This window comes from Rhynchophorus ferrugineus, unplaced genomic scaffold (assembly GCF_030347505.1).
Source record: "Rhynchophorus ferrugineus isolate W39M unplaced genomic scaffold, kcgeb_rfMv2 rfM9, whole genome shotgun sequence".
NCBI lineage: Eukaryota > Metazoa > Arthropoda > Insecta > Coleoptera > Curculionidae > Rhynchophorus > Rhynchophorus ferrugineus.
The window spans coordinates 36925021-36951026 of NW_027472588.1; the positions used below are offsets into that span (position 1 = coordinate 36925021).

The window sequence follows — 26006 nt, forward strand, 5'->3', positions numbered from 1 at the left end:
AGCTGAATGTCGAAAATAGTTTTATATAGCTTAAGAATATATAAATGTGTATCGATATTGTGAAGATTAAAATATTAACATCAAAATTAACACCTTCGAGCTGTCCATCATCTGTATACACTGAATAACTCAATAATACTAATTTTTTGGTATCATCTTTATTAGATACGCTTAGTACAATCTTAATTATAAATTAATTTATTACTACATTTCATTTGTACTTCTTCTTTTGTGTTTCAAAGCGAAATCTTGGATAACTTCGCAAATCCATTTGCTTTCCAGGTCATCGTGCAGTTCTTCGTTGGTTACATAGCGATAAGCATTGGTAATCAATCGAAGAACCTTGTTTTGACAATAATACTACATAGAAAACTATAGATAAATGTCAATGCCAAGGAATGTAACAAAGTTGAATTGTTTAACAGTAGTTTACACTGAGAATTCGTGTTTTCACCAGCAAATGTCGTTGAACAGAATTGATTCAAACATTCAATATATGCTAATATCATTATTAGATAATTCACAGAATTACATCAATTTGTAGATCGTCAAACAAATAAAATGATCAAGGAATAACATTGTCTTTAACAACATACTTCCCTCTATATAACTCTCTTGTTTTGAAGATCATAATAAATGTTACAGTAGAAACAACTATATTTGCTCATGTAAGGAAATGCATTTGTTCTTTAAGATCGTGTATATAATAAAACTGCCACGATACAGATCAAAACCGAGCCCTATTCAAAGAATTTAACATGGATAGAGAATTAAAGCATTAAAATCGAAAACATATAACAGAGGACGCTTCAGAGGACGCTTCAACAGAATTAACTTGGTGGATTTAAAAATATGTTAAACTCGGCTTAACCATTTAAAGAGGTGACTTTTTCCTCGTCCCGTCGGACCCAATAAAATAGTCGAAAATGGTAGCCTGTCAAAGTATAATTAACGAAATGAAAAACATTACTTCGACCATTGTTACCGGCAGCTTCCCTGAAGATAAAGTTTTGACCATCGCCAAAAGTGACCCACGTCAACTGTCCGTTCACGGATAAACAATGACAGACAAAAAATCCCTTTACGACTTTTAAGGCTGCGACATCCTCACTAAATACTTTACGGTTTAATGGTGCTTAAGAGGACCGTTTGACCGGCAAAGATTTTAAATTAGTTCTGCATCTCGGACTTGAAACAAATCGATTTTAGCTCTCGTTTATATATCCATCACGGTTCGTTCAGGATAAACATGCCGGTATGTGAAAGAAAAAACAACAACAGATCAGTTTTGTTTATATTAATATTTTTTTGAAATTTTCTTACGTCTATATTATTAACGGAAACTACATTAACAACAATATGATAATTAATTACAAACTCACGGTTATAAAGACTATTTTAATTTAATTAAATAAGGATAAATTTTATTTATCTATTACATTATTTCTAGTCGTTGTCGACTGCTGTTTTTCTATTAAATGCACCTCACTAGTTTACCCAAGCTCAAATGGTTTGATTCTTGTCCGCTTCTGGTGTTATCCAAGAGTTGTAATAATTCAATATCAGCATCAGATTGGAGTCTCCTTTCAATTATCTTGTTTTCCTGAGTGACAGACAGTACTTGAAAGTCTTGGTGTAAGTAATCAATCCTGTAGTATCTCGGTGCACCTACAATTCTTCTAAGGACTTTGTTCTAGGAACTTATATTTATATTTATCTCGGAAGATCCCCATAATTGATTTTCGAATTTCTATATAGGTTTAAATACTTGTTTGTATAACCTCAATTTATTATAATTATGTATTTATAATTATATAAAGATGGGAAACGAATATGTTAATCAGTATCCGATCTATATAATAAAACATATCCCGTGAGCTCATATCTTTTAATTTATAACTCCTTTAGAAAAACATGCGATACCTGAAATATTTCTAACACGACTAAACCTTTGAAGAAGAATCCTCAAGATATATTCTTTCGTTTTCAATAACGAGTTTTGTTTACAGGTGTATATTATAATTTCATGTAAATATAATGTCATACAGCTCCCAACATTATAGCTTTTTGTTTCCGTGGACACCGGAGTACGTAATTTAATATTTATCTATCACTGCACTGCAACTTTAGGATCATCTGCAATATAATATATTGCCTAACGTACAAAGACTACTTTTTCTACTTGTTATGATAGATATGATGAGTAACAAAATTATAATTTGTAAAGAATTTGTATGGACCATCGGAATCGTCGTTTGAATGTCCATCTTGCCATTGAAGATTTTTGTTTTGATCTACTGTTACTTTGAGTTTGAGTTTTATATACCTGACAAACCTTGAAACTAGTGAGCGATAGATTGATGTCCTCGGTTACTCCTCATTAGAAGGTCAGCCATATAGAGATGAATAGAGCCAGAGCTAAAGGGGAACGAAGTAGAACTTGATTACTACGACTAGATCAAATGCTATTCTCAGTTTCTATGCCTGCTCATTGTTTCATTGCTTTAGGAAACTGTGCTTCATGTCAGATTTTATCGAAGGCATGATAAATATCTATGGCTAGTGCAGCTGCTTGATGCAGCAAGTAATTTGTGGATCTGAAGCCTGTACGTTCTCAGAATATTGTGTTTATCTAGTGATTAGTGATCGATATTTTGTCTCGTAAAATATAATTAGAAAATACAGTAATCTGCCATAATAAGTTCACAAAGACGGAGACAAAGTAACCCATCAGTGACCGAAGTGATAAAACTATGTATCGTTATTTTTGGCAAAATTACATGTATTTTACTACCCTCACAAACCAAAACTAAGATTCTATATTCTATAAAACTAGAGTGTTATGAAGAATAGTTTTTCAAAATTAGTCATCATCCTTATAGAAAACGTAATAATTTTTGTGATAACACTACGACGAAGTACTGATGATATCGCCATATTTACTTACTATTAATATGGACCATTTTTTGAATATTTCATAATTTTTTTATTCACTTATTATAGACACCAGAAAATGAAATTATTACTTACTACAAAGAAAATAATTCGGCAATATTGCGCCATTTTAATCCAATTTCAGTTTAATACATCAGCAGCTTGCTGTGTTATTGAAACTAATTGACCAAATAATAAAAAGTATGGTAAAAAAACGTCACTGCATCGAATCGATTTATTAATAAAAAATACCGTAATTATCGATTATTTTTTCAAACAATTTTTATGTAACCCTATATATTATTATTATTATTAATAAGCACGAAACCAAATTGAATAGAACATGATTCGAAATATATAAATTAATTTATTTTGCCATTTTTTATCACGACACACGATTCGTTTGGTTGATTTATCGAAATTAATCTTTATTTAGTTCATAGAGACTTAATTGTTGCTACTCTATGTAAATTTATGCAGCTTTCTTGGGCCGGTATTGTTCGGAACTCGATATCAATATAAAACTCAATGGTTTGACTTGTGATCGATGAAAATGTTAAATAAACGAATGAAGTTAAAAGCTCGACCAATGATTTTTTCTTTAAATAATACACTCCATGAATCATACATTTGACATTTTGTTGATTGGGCAACGTCGACACTTGTCACTACACCGCGAGCGTATTAACTAACCAGCGCGAGAAAATGAAACATAGTCGTCATCCACAAAACACAGAGGTATTAGAAGTGTATCTCCTATATATAATCTGTGTACAAGTTTAGCTTTAATTTGCCACCAGACGGCGTGACTGACAATTTGAATAGCGGGAAGTTTAAAATATTTTATTAATTTAAATGCAATTTAATCTTAAAAATACATTTTATTTAAATATATGCAAAATTTACATTATAATTATAAAAAATTATTTATTATAAAAAATATCACCCTTTTGTGAATTGGTTTGTGTGAATTAAAATGGGTTGCTAATACAGTTAAATAATATTTTGTTAATATAATATAATAAGTGAATATATATATATATATATATATATATATATATATATAAATTATTGCTTGCAATATTACCACACATACACTTCTTGGTATATTTCGTGTTAAACTGTCTGGTTCTTGTCAGCATGGAGTTGAAGGCTTGTCATTTCTAAATTTTTGAAGACTTTAATGTGGCCTGAACAGCAGCTGTTTCCAATATTTAATTCACAGTCACGTTTTACTTTTCGATAGGTTGAGGGAAATGATCTGTAAATGTACAATTATTATGTATTTCAATTGAGTCATCGATGCATATTTTAATAAAAGATTTAATATTAAAATTAGAATTAGGAATAACATCTTGGTTAAGCAATGATCTTCCACATTTGGATCCATAATCATCTGGTCAACCTGAAATGTAAAGAATAAACCTTGCTGTTCGGAAGCTTGATGTAAGAAATCGGAAGAGGTTTCCTAAAATGTATTATTATTTTCTTTAAAACCCTTTTCTGCGCTAGAGCAGAATCCTTTGGAAAATAATTAATTTTATTTGAACCTTTACATACTGAAAAACAACGCTCTTGTTATGGTTTTGCATTTAAACAAATAATGTTTACCTTAAATGCTACAAAAACATTGTCATAAAAACAAATTTCCTTAAAATTATTATCAAAAATAACAGACCTAGGATATCTTACAAAATTTAAAATCGAAAAAAAAGCAACGAAATCCGTTCTTTTAGAGATTCAAAGGAGCAGAACAATATTACGGTTGTGCCCATCTAAGTCCCAACTCTATATGTCTATATTTTGTGATGGCTGTTAAATAAAAATATGTATATACGAAGTATAACACAAAAAAAACGAATGAAAAGTTTACGATTATGACATTAACATATCAATAATGTAGGTGATATTGGCAATAAATAAATTATATTTTATGTAGGCTTATTTTATTGGATATATATTATTTGGTAACAATAAAAGTCCACTAGTTTCAATACGCAATATTTTTCAATATTAGTTCACATCATACGTGTAGAACATCATCATAAACAAATGTTAATAGGTTCTGTAACTAAATCGTTCTTCAACTAAATATTGAAAATAAATTAAATATTTATTTGATTTGAACGTGTATATATGAATATTTAGGATGTTTTAATTAACTTGAAAGTACTGTTGATCCGTTGGCTATGTTGTACAATTAGGATAGATAAGGTAAGACTTTTCAAAAAGTTTTCATATGTTAGTCATAGAATATAGCTATTTTTTAAATACTCATCTCAATGACAGCGATATTTCATTACAATTATCTCCTTTGTCTTTCCAAAGCCTATAAAATGCCCTTGATACCAAATTTTTTAAACAATGATGGTTATATTTCAAACCAAAATTTCGACTTGTTTAACAAACCTATTATTTTAACCTATAAGGTTTGAGACAGGAATTTGAACCATATTATAATAATGGTTGAGTTTATAACAATATTACAAATAAAGTAACAATTAGTTAACAATGTTATTATACGATTATTATATATATATATATATATATATATATATATATATATATATATATATTTCAGTATTATTAAAATTATTGTCTTTTCTTTTTGTTCTAAAATATTTCCTTTTTCTTATGTATATATACAATATACCACAAATTTGTATAAAAATATAACATTTTATTAAATATTAGTATTCAGCAAATATTAAAACAATTTTATTTATGAACAAATCGTTAATGGTAATTTATGTTTTATGAATTATTTTTGAAGATGATTCAGTTTTGCAACAATATCTCTACGCTAAAAGAGAGACAGACATTATTATGTACTTGCTCAAAATGATTAATGATTTCTGATGGGTGTTGTGATAAAATGGATAGAAGTGATTTATTTATCGTGGTAAACAGATCAAAAACAACGATCAATCCATAATATGTTAGGTGTTTTTTTTTCATTGTCAGCCATATACTGGTGTATCATTAATATTTGAGGACATGTAATCTCGTGTAATGAGTACGCGGACTAGAAGAGATCTAAATGATATTCTTGTACCAGCAATAGATGGAATTAAAAGGTCTTATTGTTTTTTCAGGAGGATTTTGTGGATGTGACCTTGGCTTGCGACGGTTGTTCGTTCACGGCACACAAGGTGGTGTTATCAGCATGCAGCCCCTATTTTCGGCGGTTGCTCAAAGCCAACCCTTGTCAACATCCTATCGTGATACTCAGAGACGTACAACAAAAAGACATGGAAAGTTTATTAAGGTAAGATCGCTTTTTGTTATTTAATAATTAATACTAATAAGTAGCGTTGGGAACTATCGACTGAAAACAATCGAAACAGTCGATAGTCAAAAACCAGCGACCGAAAATAGTAATTGCTATTTTTTAGCGTGTGACAAAAAATATGTTATATACATTATCAACGTGGCAATATTGCGGGATAAAATAAAACAGGTAGCTCAAAGACCTACTGAAAGTATAATAAAACAATTTTCTGGGGCATGAGATGATGGGATATTGCCTTGCCTCGTTTGTTCGTATAGGAACATTTGGAATTACAATTTCTCAACTCCTGGCAATACATCTCACGTTGGTATTGAATATACTGATGATGAGCACTTTAAATTACTTCTCAAACATACTAGCTGAGGGATATATATTCCTGAATCCAGGAGCTCTAATAGATCAAAAAGAAAATTCGAACTATCTTGGTTAAGTAGTCCTAAGCCCATATATTTATTCGGATAATTACACAAACTTTTTTCTTTAATGTAATGAGGGGTTGCAAGGTAGTTATTAAATTTTTAATTGATGGAACTTTAACAAATGTTTTCTTATTGGGTCAATAAAATTCCTAGTGTATTGAACTATCAAATAATTGATTCAAGAATAAAAGTATATATAGCCGTTTGCATAGCTTCTTTCGTAATGAGATTAATTTCTAAAATTAAAAAATAAATATTTGATATTTTATATGATTATTAATATGAATGAACTTACCTCAACTTATCATAAAACATGCTGTAACGATCATAAATGTCTTTGATAAATAATTCAGTCAGTTTAGGATTTTTGACACTATCAAACATCTTTTTAAAGGCAGCCAAATACTTCTACGAAGTAAAATCAATCTGCATTTCATTACTATCTGTGTATCCGGGTACACAACAATCGAGAATTCACTTTACTTATTGTACTACCGACTTATATATACTAATGAACTAATAACTTAATCTCTAGATCTATCTATCTCTAATCCAAACGTCAGGCATATTGAAAATACCATAAAATTGCCGATGAAGTGAGCCAATTAGATCCCGTCGCGGCTCTTAGTATAGAGATTAAAGCAAGTGATAAGTTGAAAGTAGCAACATCTAGATATTGGACGTCGCGAAACATTTCCTATAAAGTTCTCTATTTCTCTATTTCTCTGTGATTTTTGTCAATCACTATTGTCACATCCCCACAATCTCACTCTTTTCTCAGTTATTACATTATTACCACGATTTAGAGTTTAATTAAGTAACATTGTAAATTTTGTTTTTGATATATCGCTTAATTGTTCAAAACACCTAAAATATAAAACATGTATATGTAAAGTAACGGTGATATAATAAGTTGAATGTAGTAACATCTAAATATAGGACGTCGCGAAACATTTCCTATAAAGTTAAATCTCTATTTCTCTGTGATTTTTGTCAATCACCATTGTCACATCCCCACCATCACACTCTTTTCTCATTTATTACATTATTACCACGATTTAACGTCTTTAATTAAGTAACATTGTAAATTTTGTTTTTGATATATCGCTTAATTATTCAAAACACTTAAAATATAAAACATGTATGTGTAAAGTAACGGTGATATTATAACGAATTTATTAAAATATAGGTCCCTGTATGTATGTTAAAACGTTAATCTAATCATTCATGAATAAATTCAACTTTCTCGTTATTTATCGATATGATATTGCCGATGATAGATGAAATTTCATGCGATTCAAATTAAACTGGCCAAACACAACAAATGGAATCGAGGTTATGGCCATCAGATTGTTTGTAGCAATCGATTTAAGACAAATTAGCCCGGCTTATGCTATTTAAATAAATTATTTATACACATACGCAGAGTTATCGCGTATAATCAGCACTGATTTTGATACATTTACGGGCAATTACGAAACGGCGTAACCACAAGATATTATACCAATTAATTAATACATTGTGAGTTCTGACAACCTACAATATATAATATATGTATATATAATATTATTGCTGGTAAGTAGGGATGCAGAAAAATATCGCTATGTAGCAAATTTGGTACTTAATTTTCTCGGTGGCCAAAACCACTACTGGAAACTAAACCGAGTTTCCTGTAGGTGGCAAACTCTCTGTTAAAAGTTTTAATAAAACATTGAACTATCATGGTCTTAGTACTACTTCTTTTAATAATTTCAAGCAGTAGTTTTTGTGGTGATGATGATAATTTTTTTTTGATTACATCTTTGTTATATATGCTTAGTATAATCTTAATTATAAATTAATTTATTACTACATTACATTTGTACTTGTAAAATTATAGTAACTTAAATTTGATATAAGTTCGTATGGTTTGGTTCGCTTCAATCTTCTGATATCCTGCGCGTTGTCCAGTAGTTTAGTAACCTTCTCTCGTGTTTTAAGGCGAAATCTTGGATAACTTTGCATATCCATTTGATTTCCAGGTCATCTTGCAGTTCTTCGTTGGTTACGTAGCGATAGGCATTGGTAATTAATCGAAGAATTTTGTTTTGGCAGCGTTGGATGACTAGTTGATTTAAATTTTTAGTGCAACCCCATATTTGCACCCCGTAGGTCCAAATTGGCTTTATGATTGTCTGATAAATCAATCTCTTTGATTTTAGATCAAGTTGAGAGTATCTTCCGACTAAGCTGTATAATTGTTTTATTTTGGTTCTAATGTGTTTTAGTTTTTGTCTAACATGATATTTCCAATTTGATCTATCGTTAAGGTGGATGCCGAAGTATTTAGCTGATTCTGATTGAGGAATCGGGCATCCATTTAGTGATTAATTCAGTTTTTATTATTTCGCCGAAATGCATAATTAACATGACCATATTTGGAGCTATTAAGTTGAATTTTCCAACATTTAGTCCATTTGTAGATTTTGTTAACTGCCGCTTGTACTTTTTCTACTGCTCTAGACAGAGATATGTCGTTTGCCATAATAATTGTGTCGTCAACAAAGGTTCCAAGTAGTTTTTCTTTTTCTTGTTGGGATGTCAGCATTGTAGAGCAGATACAGGAGAGGTCCTAAGATGCTACCTTGTGGAACTCCAGCTGAAATAGTTTTCAATGTATAGAAAGCCATTTGTCACTACAAATTCAATTCAACTAGTCATCCAACGCTGTTAAAACAAGATTCTCCGATTGATTATCAATACTTATCGCTACGTAACCAAAGAAGAACTGCACGGTGACCTGAAAATCAAATGCATTTGCGAAGTTATCCAAGATTTCGTCTTGAAAGACGAAAGAAGATTACGAAATCATATTAACATGGAAGCAATACAACTGCTGGACAGCGCGCAGGGTGTCAGAAGATTAAAGCGAACCAAACCATACGAACTTATATAAAGTATATATCTTTAGTGTACAATATAGCTTAAGTTATTATAATTTTATAATTGAAGAATGCATATTGATGTAGTTTCTCGCACTCGTCTTGCTTGTGAATTAATCCAAGTACAAATGAAATGTATATATTAGATATATTATATAGTAAATACTAGAATATATATTTCGACAAGTAATTAATTGAAAAATAAAGCAAGTAAATCAATAATTACTGAAAAAAAATAGAGGTCTTGAAAAAATATTTTGTTTTCTCAATATTTCAAGATCAATATTTCTGAATCGTCGTGTAACTATACACACATACAGTGATAAAGCTTCTCAGTAACATAAGCTTTCTCTTCGATAATCATTTATTGGTACATTAAAATCGACCATATGGTAAATAATCTGCTTAATTCCTAATAAAAAGGAAAAATCCCAGATGAAACTGGCCACCTCCGATGACGAGCGACAAGAACCCGACCTGTGGACCGATCCGCGTTGACAGTGACCCCCCGATCGTGAGGAGACCGCGAGGAGAGCGAGAGAACGACGTCGCGCACCGAATAATTAGCGCTCCGTTCGATTTTAACATCAAAACGGTCGTTTCACGATCGTGAACAGTTACGTGTTTGGATCCGCCCATACAAGTCTTTCGGTAATAAAACAAGAGAGAACAGGGAGGGGCATCAAGGCTGTCGATGCGGCCGATTCGTCTCGATTTCGCCAAAATCGCATAATAATAAATAATTGCCGCTATAAATAATTATCGGAGCTAGTTTTTTTCTTTTCGGTTTCGTTAATGGCTCAGCATCCTTTCGGGTATTTAATTGCCACGGTAAGTGGAATGGCTGTGAAAACAGCAACACGCACACACACACACACAAGAGCGCGCGCATTCACATTATTCGTGGTCTAAATGTTAATGAATTCATGATATTAGATCGGCCGGGCGACAAGTGTATTGCATATACAGGGTGTGTTGTCGTTATTGGTCGTGCTCGTTGTTACTGGTCGGTAAAGGTTGCGGCCTTGGTAAATATTCAATGCGTATGAGAAGCTGGAATTTCTCAAATAATAGGTTGGGGAAATGTGATTTATTTTTTTCCTATTAACTAGTGCATTCCAGATAGAAGTAACAAGTCAATTGAAAAGTCCCCGGCCTGCCATAGTAAAACAATTTTTTTTGGCAAAATTAGTTTTTTTTTTATTCAACATAATTCCCTTCAAGGGTGATACACTGATTACAGCGACAGTCCAACTTTTCGATACCATTTTTGTAGTACGACTTGTCCTTTGCTTCAAAATAGGCCTCAATTTGGTCGATCAGCTCTTCATTCGACGAAAATTTGTTCCCAGCGAGCATTCTTTTGAGATCTGAGAACAGGAAAAAGTCGCTGGGGGCCAGATCTGGAGAATACGTTGGATGAGGAAGCAATTCGAAATCCAATTCATGTATTTTTAACACGGTGCGTTGTCTTGGTGAAGCAGGACTTCCTTTTTCTTCAAATATGGCCGTTTTTCGGCGATTTCGTCCTTCAAACGGTCCAATAATGCTATGTAATAGTCGCTGTTGATGGTCCTTCCTTTTTCAAGGTTGTCAATGAAAATTATTTCATGCGCATGCCAAAATACAGACACCATAACCTTGCAAGCTGACCGTTGCGTTTTCCCACGTTTTGGAGCGGGTTCATCGCAGTTCATATGCAGTCCACTCGGATGACTGTCGATTGGACTTCGGAGTGAAATGATGGAGCCCTGTTCCATCCATTGTCACATATCGGCACAAAAACTCGGGTTTATTACGCTTGATCATCTTCAAACACTGCTCCCAATCATCAACTCGTCGTTGTTTTTGGTCAAAAGTGAGCTCTCGCGGCACCCACTTTGCACAGAGCTTTCTTATACCCAAATATTCGTGAATGATATGATGTACACCTTGAGTTGATATCTTTAGAGTGTCTGTTATTTCATTCAGTTTCAATTTACAGTCATTCAAAATAATTTTGTGGATTTTTCGTTTTCGTTGGTAACAACCTCTTTTGGGCGTCCACTGCGTTCACCGTCTTCGGTGCTCATTTCACCAGGTCTAAACTTAGCATACCAATCCTTGATGGTTGATTTTCCTGGGGCAGTGTCCGGAAACTCGATATCAAGCCAAGTTTTTGTTTCAATTGTATTTTCTCCCTTCAAAAAGCAATATTTTATCAACACGCGAAATTCCTCTTCATCCATTTTTTCACAATAACAAAAGTTACTTGACTAAAAATGTTATAATTCACAAACTAATGATCCGACAGCTGTCAAATTGATACACGCATCTTTTGTAGAGAACATATGGATTTAATTCTAGAGCGCCATCTATGTGTCAGGCCGGGGACTTTTCAATTGCGTTAACTGAATCAAAAGTATTGTGTTTCTAAAATGGAGATTCAAATGGATATCTGGTTTTAATTTTTCAAGGAATCAAATTACGTGGTGTTTATGATGATAACTGATCGCCAATATCAGAATTAGTTTAGAAAACGAAAGAGACAAAACAAAGTTTACGTCAAATATGGTATATTTCATTATCGAAGTAACAGCATCGATATATTCAATTCTGTATATTCACTTATTCTTAGTTTAAACATAGGACTCAAAAGTATTGAATAGATAATTGAACGATTTCAGTCTGCTACCCCGACATCAAGACAGAAATCAGAACATGAGGTAGATTACCTTCTTGAAATTAGGGAACTGAACAAATGAAAGACGTACAGCTAGAAGAGTATGGCACAGAACTAGATAAACTGTATACAAAACAATATTTAATAGCATTAGTAATCAGACCATTCAAAAGATTGAAGAATATCGAGTGCTTCAAAAAATATAAGTGATTTGAGAAATATGTAAATGTGTAAGAGATTTAAAACAGCAGTTATAAGAGTACCGCCTATTAAAAATAATCGAAATTATTGAGTTCGAAGCAACTATAAAAAGCTTAATTATTCCAACCGAATGGTATAGAATCTACAATGGATATAAATCCTGTTTATCAGCCCGATGTAGCTGTAAATCCATTTTTCCAATGGGAGTTGCCACAGAAATTGACAACAACCTCAATCCTAAAAAGGCTCCTGCAATTGGTCCTATTTCACCAGGGTTATTGCAAGAGCTGCCATGAAAAGCAATAGTCATGTTCACATATATATTCAATGCCTGTTTGAGACTGACAAGAACAAGTTTATTTCTTTGCTACATGCGATTCTAAACTTATTTGTGAAACTGCTGTTAAAACGTATTAAACCATTTATAGAAATACCATATTTCCAGTTTGGATTTCGAAATCATCACTCGACAATCGACCAAGTGCTCAGAGCAACAGAAATACTTCCAATATTCTTGAACGTCCCACAAGCTTTTGACCGGGCACGACATTTGGGATTAATTACAAACTACAAAATTAACGTATTACTACCGCGCAATTACTGTCGACTGCTGGAATTATATCTTTTCGAAAGATAATTTAACACTTTTACAACATATCCTCAAATATATATTTTTGTTAAATATGCATGAAAAAGAATTTTCATCGATCGAAAACATATTAGTATACACCCAACAAAATTTATTGAGCAATTATAAGTAAAATCATAATTACTCTTGTACTTTTGTATTTATATTATATTATTATATTAAATGTTCATACACACAAACCAAAAATAAAAATAAAAATTCATTTATACCAGAAAAAAAATCCTACCAAAAAACATTATAGGAAAAGCAAATAAAATAGATCGGTATAATACCCACCAGCCCACACATTACAATAAAAGCCTTCGGGGAAGCTGAACAGAGCATGATATGTGACTGGCAAGCGTTTCGTAAGCTCAACACAGTTTTTAAGGGTAACGAATATTTACCTTTTAGTTTTCATGAGTCGTATTGTATATTTTTGACGTTAAAGGGACAATAGCAAAATACGAATCATCTGGCTCGGTGCGAAACGTTTCTATCACGAACCATGTTTGTTCTTTTGTATTTATTTCGAATAAAATACGACCACCACAACTCTTAGTAAATATAAATGTTTAGCTTTTAGATTAAACTATTAAAGACTCATGGTTACTCGTGGTATTCATATCAATATTACTAAAATATAGCTTATAATTTCCGTATAAAATCAGCAACAAAACTATAGCACAACACAATCAATCCAACGCAAATATTACTGAAATAATCACTACATAGTATAAAACAAAGTCGCCTTTTCTGTCCCTATATCCCTATGTGCCCTTAAATCTTTAAAACTACGCAACGGATTTTGATGCGGTTTTTTTCAATAGATAGAGTGATTCAAGAGGAAGGTTTATATGTATAATACATGCATAATATACTAAGGCAACATTGCTAATTTTAGAGGTTTCTAACGTGATGTCGTAAATTAACCTATTTTTTTGGCTTATTTTGCAATTAGCAAAAACGCTGCCTAACCCTACGAGTTAGATCAAATTAATGTACTACAGTATTGTACACCATAAAAAGGTCTACAAAAAAGTCCGCGATGGTATATGTTTATCTTTTAGGGATAACCCACATTAACCATTTTTATTGTTTACTTTTTACGTGAGAAAATGGCTTATTTACGAAGCTATTTTAAGCAATACGGCATTAATCCTTATCGAATTAAGTACCTTAAATACAGTGTGCAATTAATATAGATCAATATGGTTCCTTACAGCATGTAAATTAAACAAATATTTTCGGAGATATTACAAATTTAAAATTTGCGTTTAAAAATGTGTAATGTAATAAAAATTGTATGAATTTAGATATTCCAAAGATAGCAGGAAATCTTCATAGTAAGTATAGGGGAAGAGGAATTGTTTTACTCCAAATTTAATGCGTGCAGGCCAAGGGCAGTAATGAATGAACCAAAAATACTGGATCGATTTTAATCATGTTTTCATTGAGTGACATAGGCATATATATTTTATGCCCGTGCAAAGTCGGAGCGGGCCGCTATGTTTTTATATACAACGTTCATATTTTTTTTGTAGTGTATTTAATTTAGTATCAGCATTGCACCCGTGCGAAGCCGGGCCGGGTCGCTAGTATCATATAAACATAACATAATTATTGCCCTCTGTACCGATTGTAGAACTACTAAAAGTAACAAAAATAATGACCCACTGTTAATATATAAATTACAGATTACCAATCTTCTTTCAAATTTCATTTTATAAACTATTATAAATATAACAAATAAGTACTGTATTAAAGGTACATATTAACTATACAGTTTTTCATAAAACAATCAAGCAATCTGTTGAAACAAAAACTAGATCTATTTTCTAAGCATATTGGCAGACCAATGATAATTTTTAACGGATTTTTTGTTTTGTTCTAGACAGAAATTCGGTTTACCTAACGTAAGCCAAAGGAACAAAAATCCATAACGTGAGAAATTGTAAAGTTAATTTCAATTAACGGCTTTCTGACGTTCTAAAACAGTTGATGATACCATTTTACAAGTTTTTTTTTTGGCGTATTTAGTCTGGTTTAATGAACATGAACAGTGTAACTAAATTCATGACTTTTTGATTGAATTGTTTGTTTTCGGTGTAATGGAGTTTACGTGGCTTAATGCGCCATTATATGAGACAATAAAGCACGAAACATCAAAAATTAACGTCATATTTTTGATTGAATATTTTTTTATATGATTATACCATGAAGACTCCATATGTTTTTAAACTTGTAAACTAGTTTAATATTTAATAAACAACAGCATTTTATATGATAATAGGTCGTCTTCCAGGTATAGTACTGCTGCACAGTGGCAATGAGAGACGACAGAATTGTTGCAATAGCCGTGGGTTCGAATCCTGCTGGGGCATGGTCGTAAATGTATGTTTGTGATTGTCCAAGAGGCAAGACTATAAAATCCAAGGAAGGGAAATGATCCCAGTCACGCCAGTAGCCAAGCTGAGTAAGACCGGGCGACTTCTGGGATGATCTCCAAATTGATCACTCGACTGTGGTTCGAAGTCCACGTTAAGTAGTAGATCCAGTCCAGATAAACCCTAGTTGGTAAAAAGGAGACTAAAACATAACAAAAAAACCTTAATTTACGCACTTATTTTATTAAGTATTACACTGGATAGCCCATGTTAAAGTATAGTCCGTATGAGCAACAATAGGAATAAAGAAACAATGATTGAAAATAAGGAATGTTTCAGGCTCTGGGGTCAGCTACCTAATCTAGATGATTTGACAAATGTACCAACGAAACTATAAAAAAACAAGTTGCTGCCCTGTTGGGAATCAAATCCGCAACATGCTCGTGTGAATTTAAATTACTAACGATTACACCATAGAAACAGTTGCCTACACGTTTCTACGACTTCTCATATGTTATGGTTAGTCCTTAAGAAACAAACTGAATGGTTTTTACACTGAACTACTTCCGATTTTTCGTCACATCAGTTCAGCAAAAACACTATACAAAATATCTGATTATTTTAGAAAAAAATATGTGAAAACATTGTGTGTGCTTTTGAAATTTGAGGTTTTCCCACAATTTTTCCCCCTTTTGCCCCCCCTTTTCCCTATAAGATCCTAACTTGGTTTCAATAGGACCACCTCGGAAATTCACTCTTTCGAATGAAACAAGGATTTTGATCAAGATTTGACAATATTTGACAAGATTTGATCCATAATTATATATATATGGAACATAGAACCTCCTCCTTTTTTGAAGACTTGAGTAATAACAATTAATTCTAAAACGTAATAATATAATTAAAATGAGAGAGTATTTTCTACTGTATAGGTAATTTACTTAGTTAAGAAAATGTACGCCGTATCAGATTATCTAGGAAGTACGATTTAAACAAAATTAATGATGTTAGTAGAATTGCATCACGAACTGTTTTGGTTGAATGCAAATCTGTTTCGAATCTGTTATTTTTCTACATGTCAAGAGACTAATTAAGCGTAATGTACGTGTTTTTAACTCTAGACCGGTCGTATTTTTAAATGGAGTTTTGCGATCGTCTTTCTCTCGGACGAGAAACGAAGAAGGAACGTGCCTCATTAATAACTAGCCAATCAGCGTTGCATCGTCTCCATCTCGATACCTTTCAGGCCCGAAAAAGCTACATGTAATACCTATTAATATTAATACGACTGCCTAAAAGGCCTGACGCTTGATTATTCCAGCATTCCAAAAATAAATACCCGAAAATATTCGACGTTTGAAGTTGCCCTCTTTCAAAAACACAGTGGCGTCCATTTTATTTCTTCCGCCTTTTTATTTTTTTAAGTTAATTTTTGGTGTAATTTATGGTTAATAGTTTTTTATTTAATTGTAAAGTAATATGTTTCGTCTTTTTTGTGATCTAGTGAAAATAAAGGTGACTTTTTTGACGAATAACTTGACAATATTAAACATAAATACCTACAAATTTAAACATTGTCAAAAAATAACTGTTTTAAAAACAAAGCAAAGATTCTATTAAGTATATAATTTAATTAATTTTTGATATATCTAGGAAACCTAAAGTGTGTGTAGTAAGAGTGTAGAAAATCTTTTTTTATTGTTACATCATTATACAATTTGCACTTTTTACTGTCAAAATTCACTTCTAACGGTTGTAATAAGCAGTAATTTAGAATTAATTATCTATTAATATAAATATAGTAAATAAGTAAATAGGAAATACATTAAAAAATTAAAGCCAGTGGTAATAATTCAGATGCTTAGTTAATTTAAAAAAAGAAGAATTGTAACAGACTTCAATGAAACTATTTATTATATCCCATTTTTGCAAACAGTTCATGAACAAAAAAAATGTTTCAATATTATTATTGCAACTAAATCAACTTCCTTGTTTCACGAAAATACCAAGAGTCTTCGAACCTAAAATAAAAAACAATTCTCATCTGAAAATATTTTAATTGCTATGTCTGCTACCAGACAGAAACTGCGTTTTGTTGATATTGATTTCTTATTTAACCTTCGTCAGTTAGAATATCAGTTTACCTTTGAAAATATTAGGTAACCAGTACAATTGATCTCTGCAAAGATCGGTCTGTTTATTTTAGTAGATATATTCTCTTTCTTCATCTAAAGATAAAATGAACAATAGTAGGCAGTTGGTGCTATTTTTCGTAGAATAGTGAGATTTATTTCTTCCTATTTGTACTTATAGCCCGTCATAGCTCAAAATAATCTGAATGTATTTCTCATTTCCTTTTAATACGGCTCCAACAGGATATAAAAAAGTTAAAACGGGCTTTGAAGACAAATGTAGAGACCATTCCAGAAGTCCAACTATTTCAAAGATTGAAAATAATGTTGGCTGGATGAAGGGTACACTTACAAATATATAACACGTTTTTTTAATATAAATATAAATATTTTTATGTCATCAAGGTGTTATTCACTGTACTCCGGTACTGTGCTAAGTACAGCAGTCATATTTCAGCATTCTTCCGTTCTTTGTGCATATCAAGCAAACTGCATACTTTAATTTGTTCAAACCAATGAAGATCAAAGCACTTTAAGCGCTCCTAAATAAGATGTTGAGGATCATTTTGAATATCACGAGGTTTATAAAAAATAACCTATTACATCAACAAGGCTGCCATTAGTATTTGAATTCACAGACAAGACACAATTACCAAAAAGTGCTTAAAATGCACCTCTATATTTCTTATTTTATTTGTTATTAACGTATAGATGTAATTTGATGTGTTCATGCGAATTTTAAATCTTTCAAATTATTTTGCACCCTTTTAACTAAAATTGTTGTTGTTTGGGAAACATTTTTGAGCTTACTGAGTTTTACAGACCGAGTAACTAGTCTTCATGACAACTTACAATGTTTAAAATGTTTGTATATAATCTTCTTTATTTAATTTCATAAATATATTTGTATGGTTCTTCTTTGTTCAATTGTAGAGCTGGGCAAAATAAATACTTTACTTTGAAATATAATACACAAAATACAGTATTTTAACTATTTTTTTAAAGTACAAACTATATTCAGGTTATGTAAATATAGTAGAACTAGTAGAACTAATCCAGACCAGCCTATTAATTGACCAAAGAAGAATTTCCGTTCATGAACAGTAGATTTTTAAACATACTTTTAGACAAACAGCCTGTTGTTGAAGAATTAATTAAACCTGTTAAAGAAATCCATTTTTCTACAGGTCCTGATAACCACAAACTTATGTATATTGTATAAACACATTTTTTATATTTGGATAGTGTTCAAGGAACTTTTTGCTTTTATCGTTTAGGAAGCTGGCCAATTCGAAGTAATTCAGATACTGTCCAACCCTGTCCCATTTTGCTTCCGTCATTTAGAATTCAGTACAAAAGAAATCGAATAAGCCAGAGAGATTCTGAGCAACGTAAACATGTAAAGAAAGCATTATTTTGTTTAAGAAGACACGAAAAAAGTACTAAGTCTTAAAACATCTACTTTAAGTGTCACCTTTCTTTATCCTTTTAATTTTTCATCTATTTTAAGCGACGTCACATGAAGTGGTCCATTAAAAACAAGCCCGCTTTCTTTCCAATGACCCGCCGACAAATGTCAAGTTATAATGGACATTTCTAATTTGAACAAAGGTCTGACCTTTTCCGATTTTTTTACTCTAGCCGAAAACCTAGTTAATATTTTAATTAGCGTGCGTTTTTCGTAGAGCGATCGCTAGTTTTTGTGTGTTTGTTTTGAAAGTAGCGTTGTTTTTGTTGCGGAGCCCGTTAATTGAGATCGGTGGGATTTGAAAGCGTATTGATCTGTCAACGTCTCTTCTATAGGGGTTGATTGTAAATTAATCGCATAGCTAAAACTGTTACGTAAAAGAGTTATGGCAAAATGTTTAATTTGCCTGAAAAACCTCTCACCTGAAGAAATGACCAAAGGAATGTAACAGCATGAGGAAAAGTCCTGCGACCATTTTGATTGCGCGCTATCTTGGTTATGTGACGTTTAGTTCAGTTTCGCTGTATATACCATTGTGTTGTGTAGACGTCCAAATTTTATTATGGATAAATATACGCCACAACAACTAGCAGAAATAGTGACAATATTGACAGCGGAAATTGCGTCAAAAATATTCTAACCGACCAGTGCCTTACAAAACCACAATTTATCGTGTACGTGCGAATTTTCGACAGTACGAAAGTAAAGAGGCCTCGTTCTGGAAGACAACGGACTTCTCGTAACGCTGAAAATGTAGCTCTGGTGCGCGATAGTGTTCGAGAGTCTCCAGAAACATCAATTCGGAGGCATGGTTCCCAGTCACACATTGAAAATGTTCATAAACAAAATTCAATTAGTCCAAAAATTGCTACCGAGAAATCCTGATCCAACGAGTTAAGTACAGTAATGCAATCCTAAGGCTGTCTGGTGAAATTGAAGATTTTTCGTCTAAATTGATAATGAGCGATGAAGCCCATTTTCTTCTCAGTGGCCACGTCAATACCGACTGTTTCGGTTTTGGGAACACAGAATCCTCAACTAATTCATTAAACATCATTGCATCTACCAAAAACAACTGTATAGTGTAGTATTCATGCTGAAAACATCATTGGTCCCTAGTTTTTTCAAAATGACCAAGGTGTTGCGGTTACTATTGCTGCTGAACGGTACCAAGACATGATTCGAAATTTTCTTGTGCCTGAAATGGAAGAGCAAGATGGGGCCACAACACACACAGCTCGTTCAACAATTCAATTATTGAATGACGTTTTTCCAAGAAGACTAATTTTGATTTAGCATGGCTAGTCGGATTTAACAGCATCAGCGTTTTTATTATGGGGTTTTTGGGAAACGATTTTACAAATTGCGACAGGCAATACATTAAACATCTTGATGGCGTATGGACAAAAAAACTTTGAATAGCCAAATTGAATGAACTACATTTTGAATTAGTTCTTTTTGATTTTTGTCTGGAGATTAAGTCATCATTATTATTGTTTTAATTAAATAACTATATCACCAGTACTTCTTGATACACTGAGGCAAGATTATTTTCTCTTTACTAAATCCATATCCATATATGTGGTGATGTTATCTTAGTAATGAAAAAGAACTATGATTTTTCAGGTAGTTATTAACAGTTGTTTATTGAGCAGTAGTATAACATAAACAATAATTTTGAAATTATTTTATCGTATTTTCACACACCGACGGAATCATATCTCTCTCCAAAATGTAATGAATGATTGTCGATGATAATAATGCATATTTGATTTAAAGGAATTGGTTTTCGTTCTATTAGAAATAATCCAATTTTACTGAAAACGCCACAAACTTCTTCCGAAACTTAATATATTCTCTATATTGCTTCAATTAACTCAGTATTATAACGTAACCAATTACAGAAGTAATGTATTAAAACATCTCAAATGACCCCCATATAAACCGAAAAAACTATTTATTCCATCAACTTGCCTGTAAATCGAAACCATCGAAGCATATAAGAGTCTTATTCTCGACAGATCTGACCTTTACGTGATTTCCGCCGATTGGAAGCGACCATCGAGCTCCATTTCATCATTTCAATACGGACAAGATATATCATTCGAAATATCTTAACGCGTCTTATTAAAGCTGTATATTATCTGGCACGGTCTCTAGCCGATGATTGATATCTTGTTCTGTTTGGTAATAGCGGATTCAATTAAAAGTAGCGGTAGCCAATCTACCAAATAAAATATTTTAAGCCATACAAAAAACACGATTACGTCTATTCAAATGGCTAATATTTTCATCTTGACATATATATATATATATATATATATATATATATATATATATATATATATATATATATAACCAACCCAAAAAAGGATAATGGATGGGAATGAAGCGGAATTACCAATAGAATAAGGAACTCCTTGAGGTTTTAAGAAAGATTGAAGACAAATGAAGAATATAAAAGACCGAGAATTAAAAATGAATCAAATTAACATGAATAAAAATTCAAAAATACCTATATTAAAGAGTATTAGAAAACCATGTCTAAAATAAACCTGACATTGCAACAAAATTGAACAATAATTGTAGATAAATGATGATTATAAATGGAGAAGAACGAACGTTGCCACATGTAATAAGGAAAACAGAGAGATGATGAAAGAGAAAGAGTACTGATGCAACAAGGAGAAAGAAAGATTCGGAAACTTGGTTACAGATTCTAATAACAACAATAAAATATCAGAAGATACCATATATGAATGAAATCCAAAAGGAATAAAAGTAAAATGAGGAACAGAGAACTGACGAATAACGTTTAGAACCAGAAGATTGGAATAACGAATAAAAGAAATTGGAAAAAAATTACATCACTACAGGAAATGCAGGACGTGTACTAAAGTATATCAACAAAAAGCCGGATTAAATCTAATTTACACCAAATAATCTAGAGCATTTTATTTGAGGCTTTTTATGAGATGGTCAATCTATTTGAGGATAACTAAAGATAATAAACTTTCGCTCATTTAAAAACAATTAAATTAAATAAATTATTAATTGGATACTACAAATTCATTCATGCTTTTTATTCCATTCTTTTCCAGACATTTTGCTTACTTGCTTGATTTTCTGTCCATTAGGAGAAAATATAACTTACCCAACTTACTAGGAAATGCACAATAACTTAACTAGATGGTTTAATTTCCTTAAAAGATATCGGTCTTTATTCTAAACACAAATTATTCTATAACTTATTACTCATTACTCTCTTATACTACATGTTGTTACCTCTCACATCTCAGTTGATGAATCGATTACTGTCTCTAATTTATTATTAATTTCTTGTAGTTTGGTTGGATGTTTTAGATGATCTCTAAAAATGTTGTAACTGGTTGTTGAGACTCTATGTCATAGTAATAATCAATCAACCAAAACGACATTCTACTATAATCAAAATCTAAGATAGGATCAGTTTTGATATCTTCAATGATACAAATAGGTATATAAGTCAATAAGATACATATATTTTAAGATTCTAGTTATGAACTGTTCTTTATTTAAATGAAGTTTTTTAAAAAAAATTTATTACCTTCTCTACTAAAACTTTGATTTATTATTACATTTTGTTTACCTCCAGTAATTTTCTACCCATTAAGAGAAAACATAGCTTAGCAAACTTACTAGAAAATGCTTCATAACTTAACTAAATTATTTTGAACTTTGTTTTATGTAGTCTTTTATCATTTTTATTATATTACTCATTACTCTCCTATACTACCTGCTGATGAATTATCTTCTCTCTTCTTCTATAGATTTATTGTAGGCTCTACATGTAGGGTAATCTTGCTAATTTGTTTTTTAGACTTTTTTTAATAATTATAATAATAATAATAGATCAATCCACCAAAATGTGACAAAGTACTATTTTAATCATTAGATCTCTTTAGGAATCTCTTTAGCACTTAAATAAATCTATAAATCCTTCGTCTTATTTAGTTTTATGTTACATATAACAGTTTTTAATAATATTTTTGAGGTTATCAAGGATAACTGCATTTATCACTTTCCCATGATTACTTAATTCTCATTTTATCTTTTAAACATATTTTTATCGTTTTCAACTTTTATTCATTAGTTAAAAAGGTGATCAAAAATAACCGTAAAAGACAAAAACCATTAAAACAAGAGTCGAAAACATGAACTCCATGGATCATCCTCGAGTAATAGTTACCATATTTCAGCTGTCAATCAAAAAAATATACCATCAATTTGTAGCAAATAAAGTCGGTAACCTGTTCGTATGATTAAATCAATTAAGAAGGTACTTTCACCAAAAAAAAAGTTTTATTTTGATTTTAATGAATAGGACCAACTATATGAAGAATGCAAATACCTGTCGTACACACTTATTCTACGCAACGAACGAAAAAACTAGAGCATAACAACAATACCAAATAAAGAATAACGATTAAAAATAATATATCGATCGTTAAAAAAGAAACCTGTAATGGTAGATATATAAAATCTGGGTTATTGGCTGTTATTTCAGTAATTATTTTGGAAAATATAAATCACTCTATCTAATTATCGGTGAGATTCTTTCTAATTAAATGTTTTATGAGTCGGTATAATTGTTTCCTGTATGTATGTTAATGCTAGAAAGGTCTTATTGTTCTGTAACCGAGACAAAGGTAGTACTAGCTGAATTGTAAGGTCTGTGAACGTGAAAACATAATAAATCGTTGTTTTTATTTTCAGGTTTATGTATAATGGAGAGGTTCATATAGGCCAAGAACATTTGACGGATTTTTTAAAGACTGCCCAAATGTTACAAGTCAGGGGTTTGGCTGATGTACCCTCGGCTGCAGCTGGACAAAGACTGACAACAACCACCACCGAACAAAAGATCTCCAACATGTCGAAAAAGGAAATCGAATATGTAAGTGCACACAGTACACCTGCTTGGCTTTAGCTTAAAATAAAATATTTTTAGATCTTTTTTAGATTTTCTAGATTTTAGATTTATTGATTTTATCTTATATTTCGTTTTAAAAATAGATTTTTTTTTATAAATTCGTCATCACGCATCCTATTTCCATCACTAAGAACCATATTCAAAAATTAGTATACTCATTCTCACTGTTTATAATCAGTGATGTTTTATGAATACAATGAGTGTGGTAAAACATTTAGACCCATTTAATAAACCTGCAGATTCTCTAATAATTTCATATTTACAAGAAAACAATTATGTCTGGTTCAAGTATGTTATTTAAAAAATGTTTTTGTCAAAATCAAGGCACTTTCTAGTTATAAAAACGATTTTATGGGTTCTACTTATGCTGAAGTAAGAAGAAGAATCTGATTATACCAATACGTTCATTGGAAATGAAAATAAATGTCGAGATATCTACAAGATTTTATCAAAAATCAAGCGATTTCTAATTGATATTTATCAAAAGTTCACTAGAAAACTAACAAAATGAAAAGATACGGATATCAAGTAGAGTGAAACCTAATGATTTTATGATAACCATTGTTTTCTAATCTTTGCAAATCAATTTTGAAGCTTTTCTATATTGACGTGATTTCATTAAAATTTTTTCACTTAATGTGACTACCTGTTATTACAGTAGTTCAAATAGTTTTTAAGTTGTCTTTGACATTTTGACTTGATATTTTCATGAGTCATAGCCTATGGTATTTGCCTGTAATATGTGTATAACTAACTACCTGATCGTTCTCAACCATTACAGTATCTTCAAGTCATTTCGCATACATTATGTATTATTAATGCCTCCAAATATTTTTAATATGAAATTATAAACATTTATTTACACTGAAGGCACTTCTAGATAATTTGTTTTGTCAGTCATATTAGTGAAGTTATTTATGGTGGTTGATCTATTTTAACATATTTGATATGTGAACGTCTCATTTCTTTAGTGTCATTAGTGTACAACAAATAATGATCACATATATATATATTATATAAATATTTTTATTTCATATTGTATAAGTACAATATAATTATTTAGATTACTTGAAAATGCATATACTACAATACTGTAATTTTGACAAAATTATTTTAATTCTTATTGATAGTAAATTCTTCGTAATTTCATTGGTTTCAATAACGATAGTCATATCTCAATAATATTTATTGCATACTGCTTTGAATTTAATACAAAACCCTTATTTTGTACTATGTTGTATACCACCAATTTTGTGATAATGTTTGTTCTTTGCATGAGGTTTTATTTTCCTGAAATTTTGCCTAATTGGTAGAAAAATTCAGCTGAAGCACGCTGAATAGTTGTAGATGTTTTTGGTGTCAATGTTCTGACCGAGCAATAATTAGAAAAGGGTTTCGATGTTTTAACAGTAACGATAACCTCAAGAATTTGAGGCGTTAATTGACAACAATCCAAATTAAACACTGAAAAAGCTTGCATAATCACTAGAAGTTACACGATAAGCAATTTTTATATTAATGAAGTTTACAGAAATCACTCTCAAGCAGTGCATTTAGATGCCTTTTGAGATAAAACAAAGAAGCAATGAAGGATTTCTCTATTGCAATCAGCTGATCAAAAACGAGTTTCGAAATCTAAATGGATATTCTATGACAACTCCAAGAAGATATGTGAAGAAGAAATCATTTTCTATATCCAAGCATCGACCTCAACAGAAACATTTAAGCCAAACTAATATTTATAATAATAGGACTAATAGAATGATGAAGACAGAATATCAGACTACCAAGCCGGAGAAAGTCATAAAGCAGAAAAATTGTTGAAATGTCAGACAATACTTTTGGTTATTTGTTATCTCAATGATGGATGCAATATGCCTTGGAAAGTCTTTGGCATCTTTTAAGTAAATTGACTCCTAACTGTTGAAATCTTAGATCTGGACTTAATAAGAATAATAAGAATAACATGGAGGAATATTTACTAGATAGT

At 31.4% G+C, this 26006-nt stretch overlaps 1 protein-coding gene across 3 annotated transcripts in view; it reads left to right on the forward strand.

Moving 5' to 3' along the window:
• ab (BTB/POZ-zinc finger protein abrupt) overlaps nt 1–26006 on the forward strand; it is a 108760-nt gene that overhangs the window by 43781 nt on the left and 38973 nt on the right. For all 3 annotated transcript variants that reach the window (XM_076414779.1, XM_076414781.1, XM_076414780.1), the window contains exons 3-4: nt 6030–6202; nt 23800–23980. In XM_076414779.1, the coding sequence (XP_076270894.1) occupies nt 6030–6202; nt 23800–23980 (354 nt within the window). The remainder of the gene's footprint in view (nt 1–6029; nt 6203–23799; nt 23981–26006) is intronic.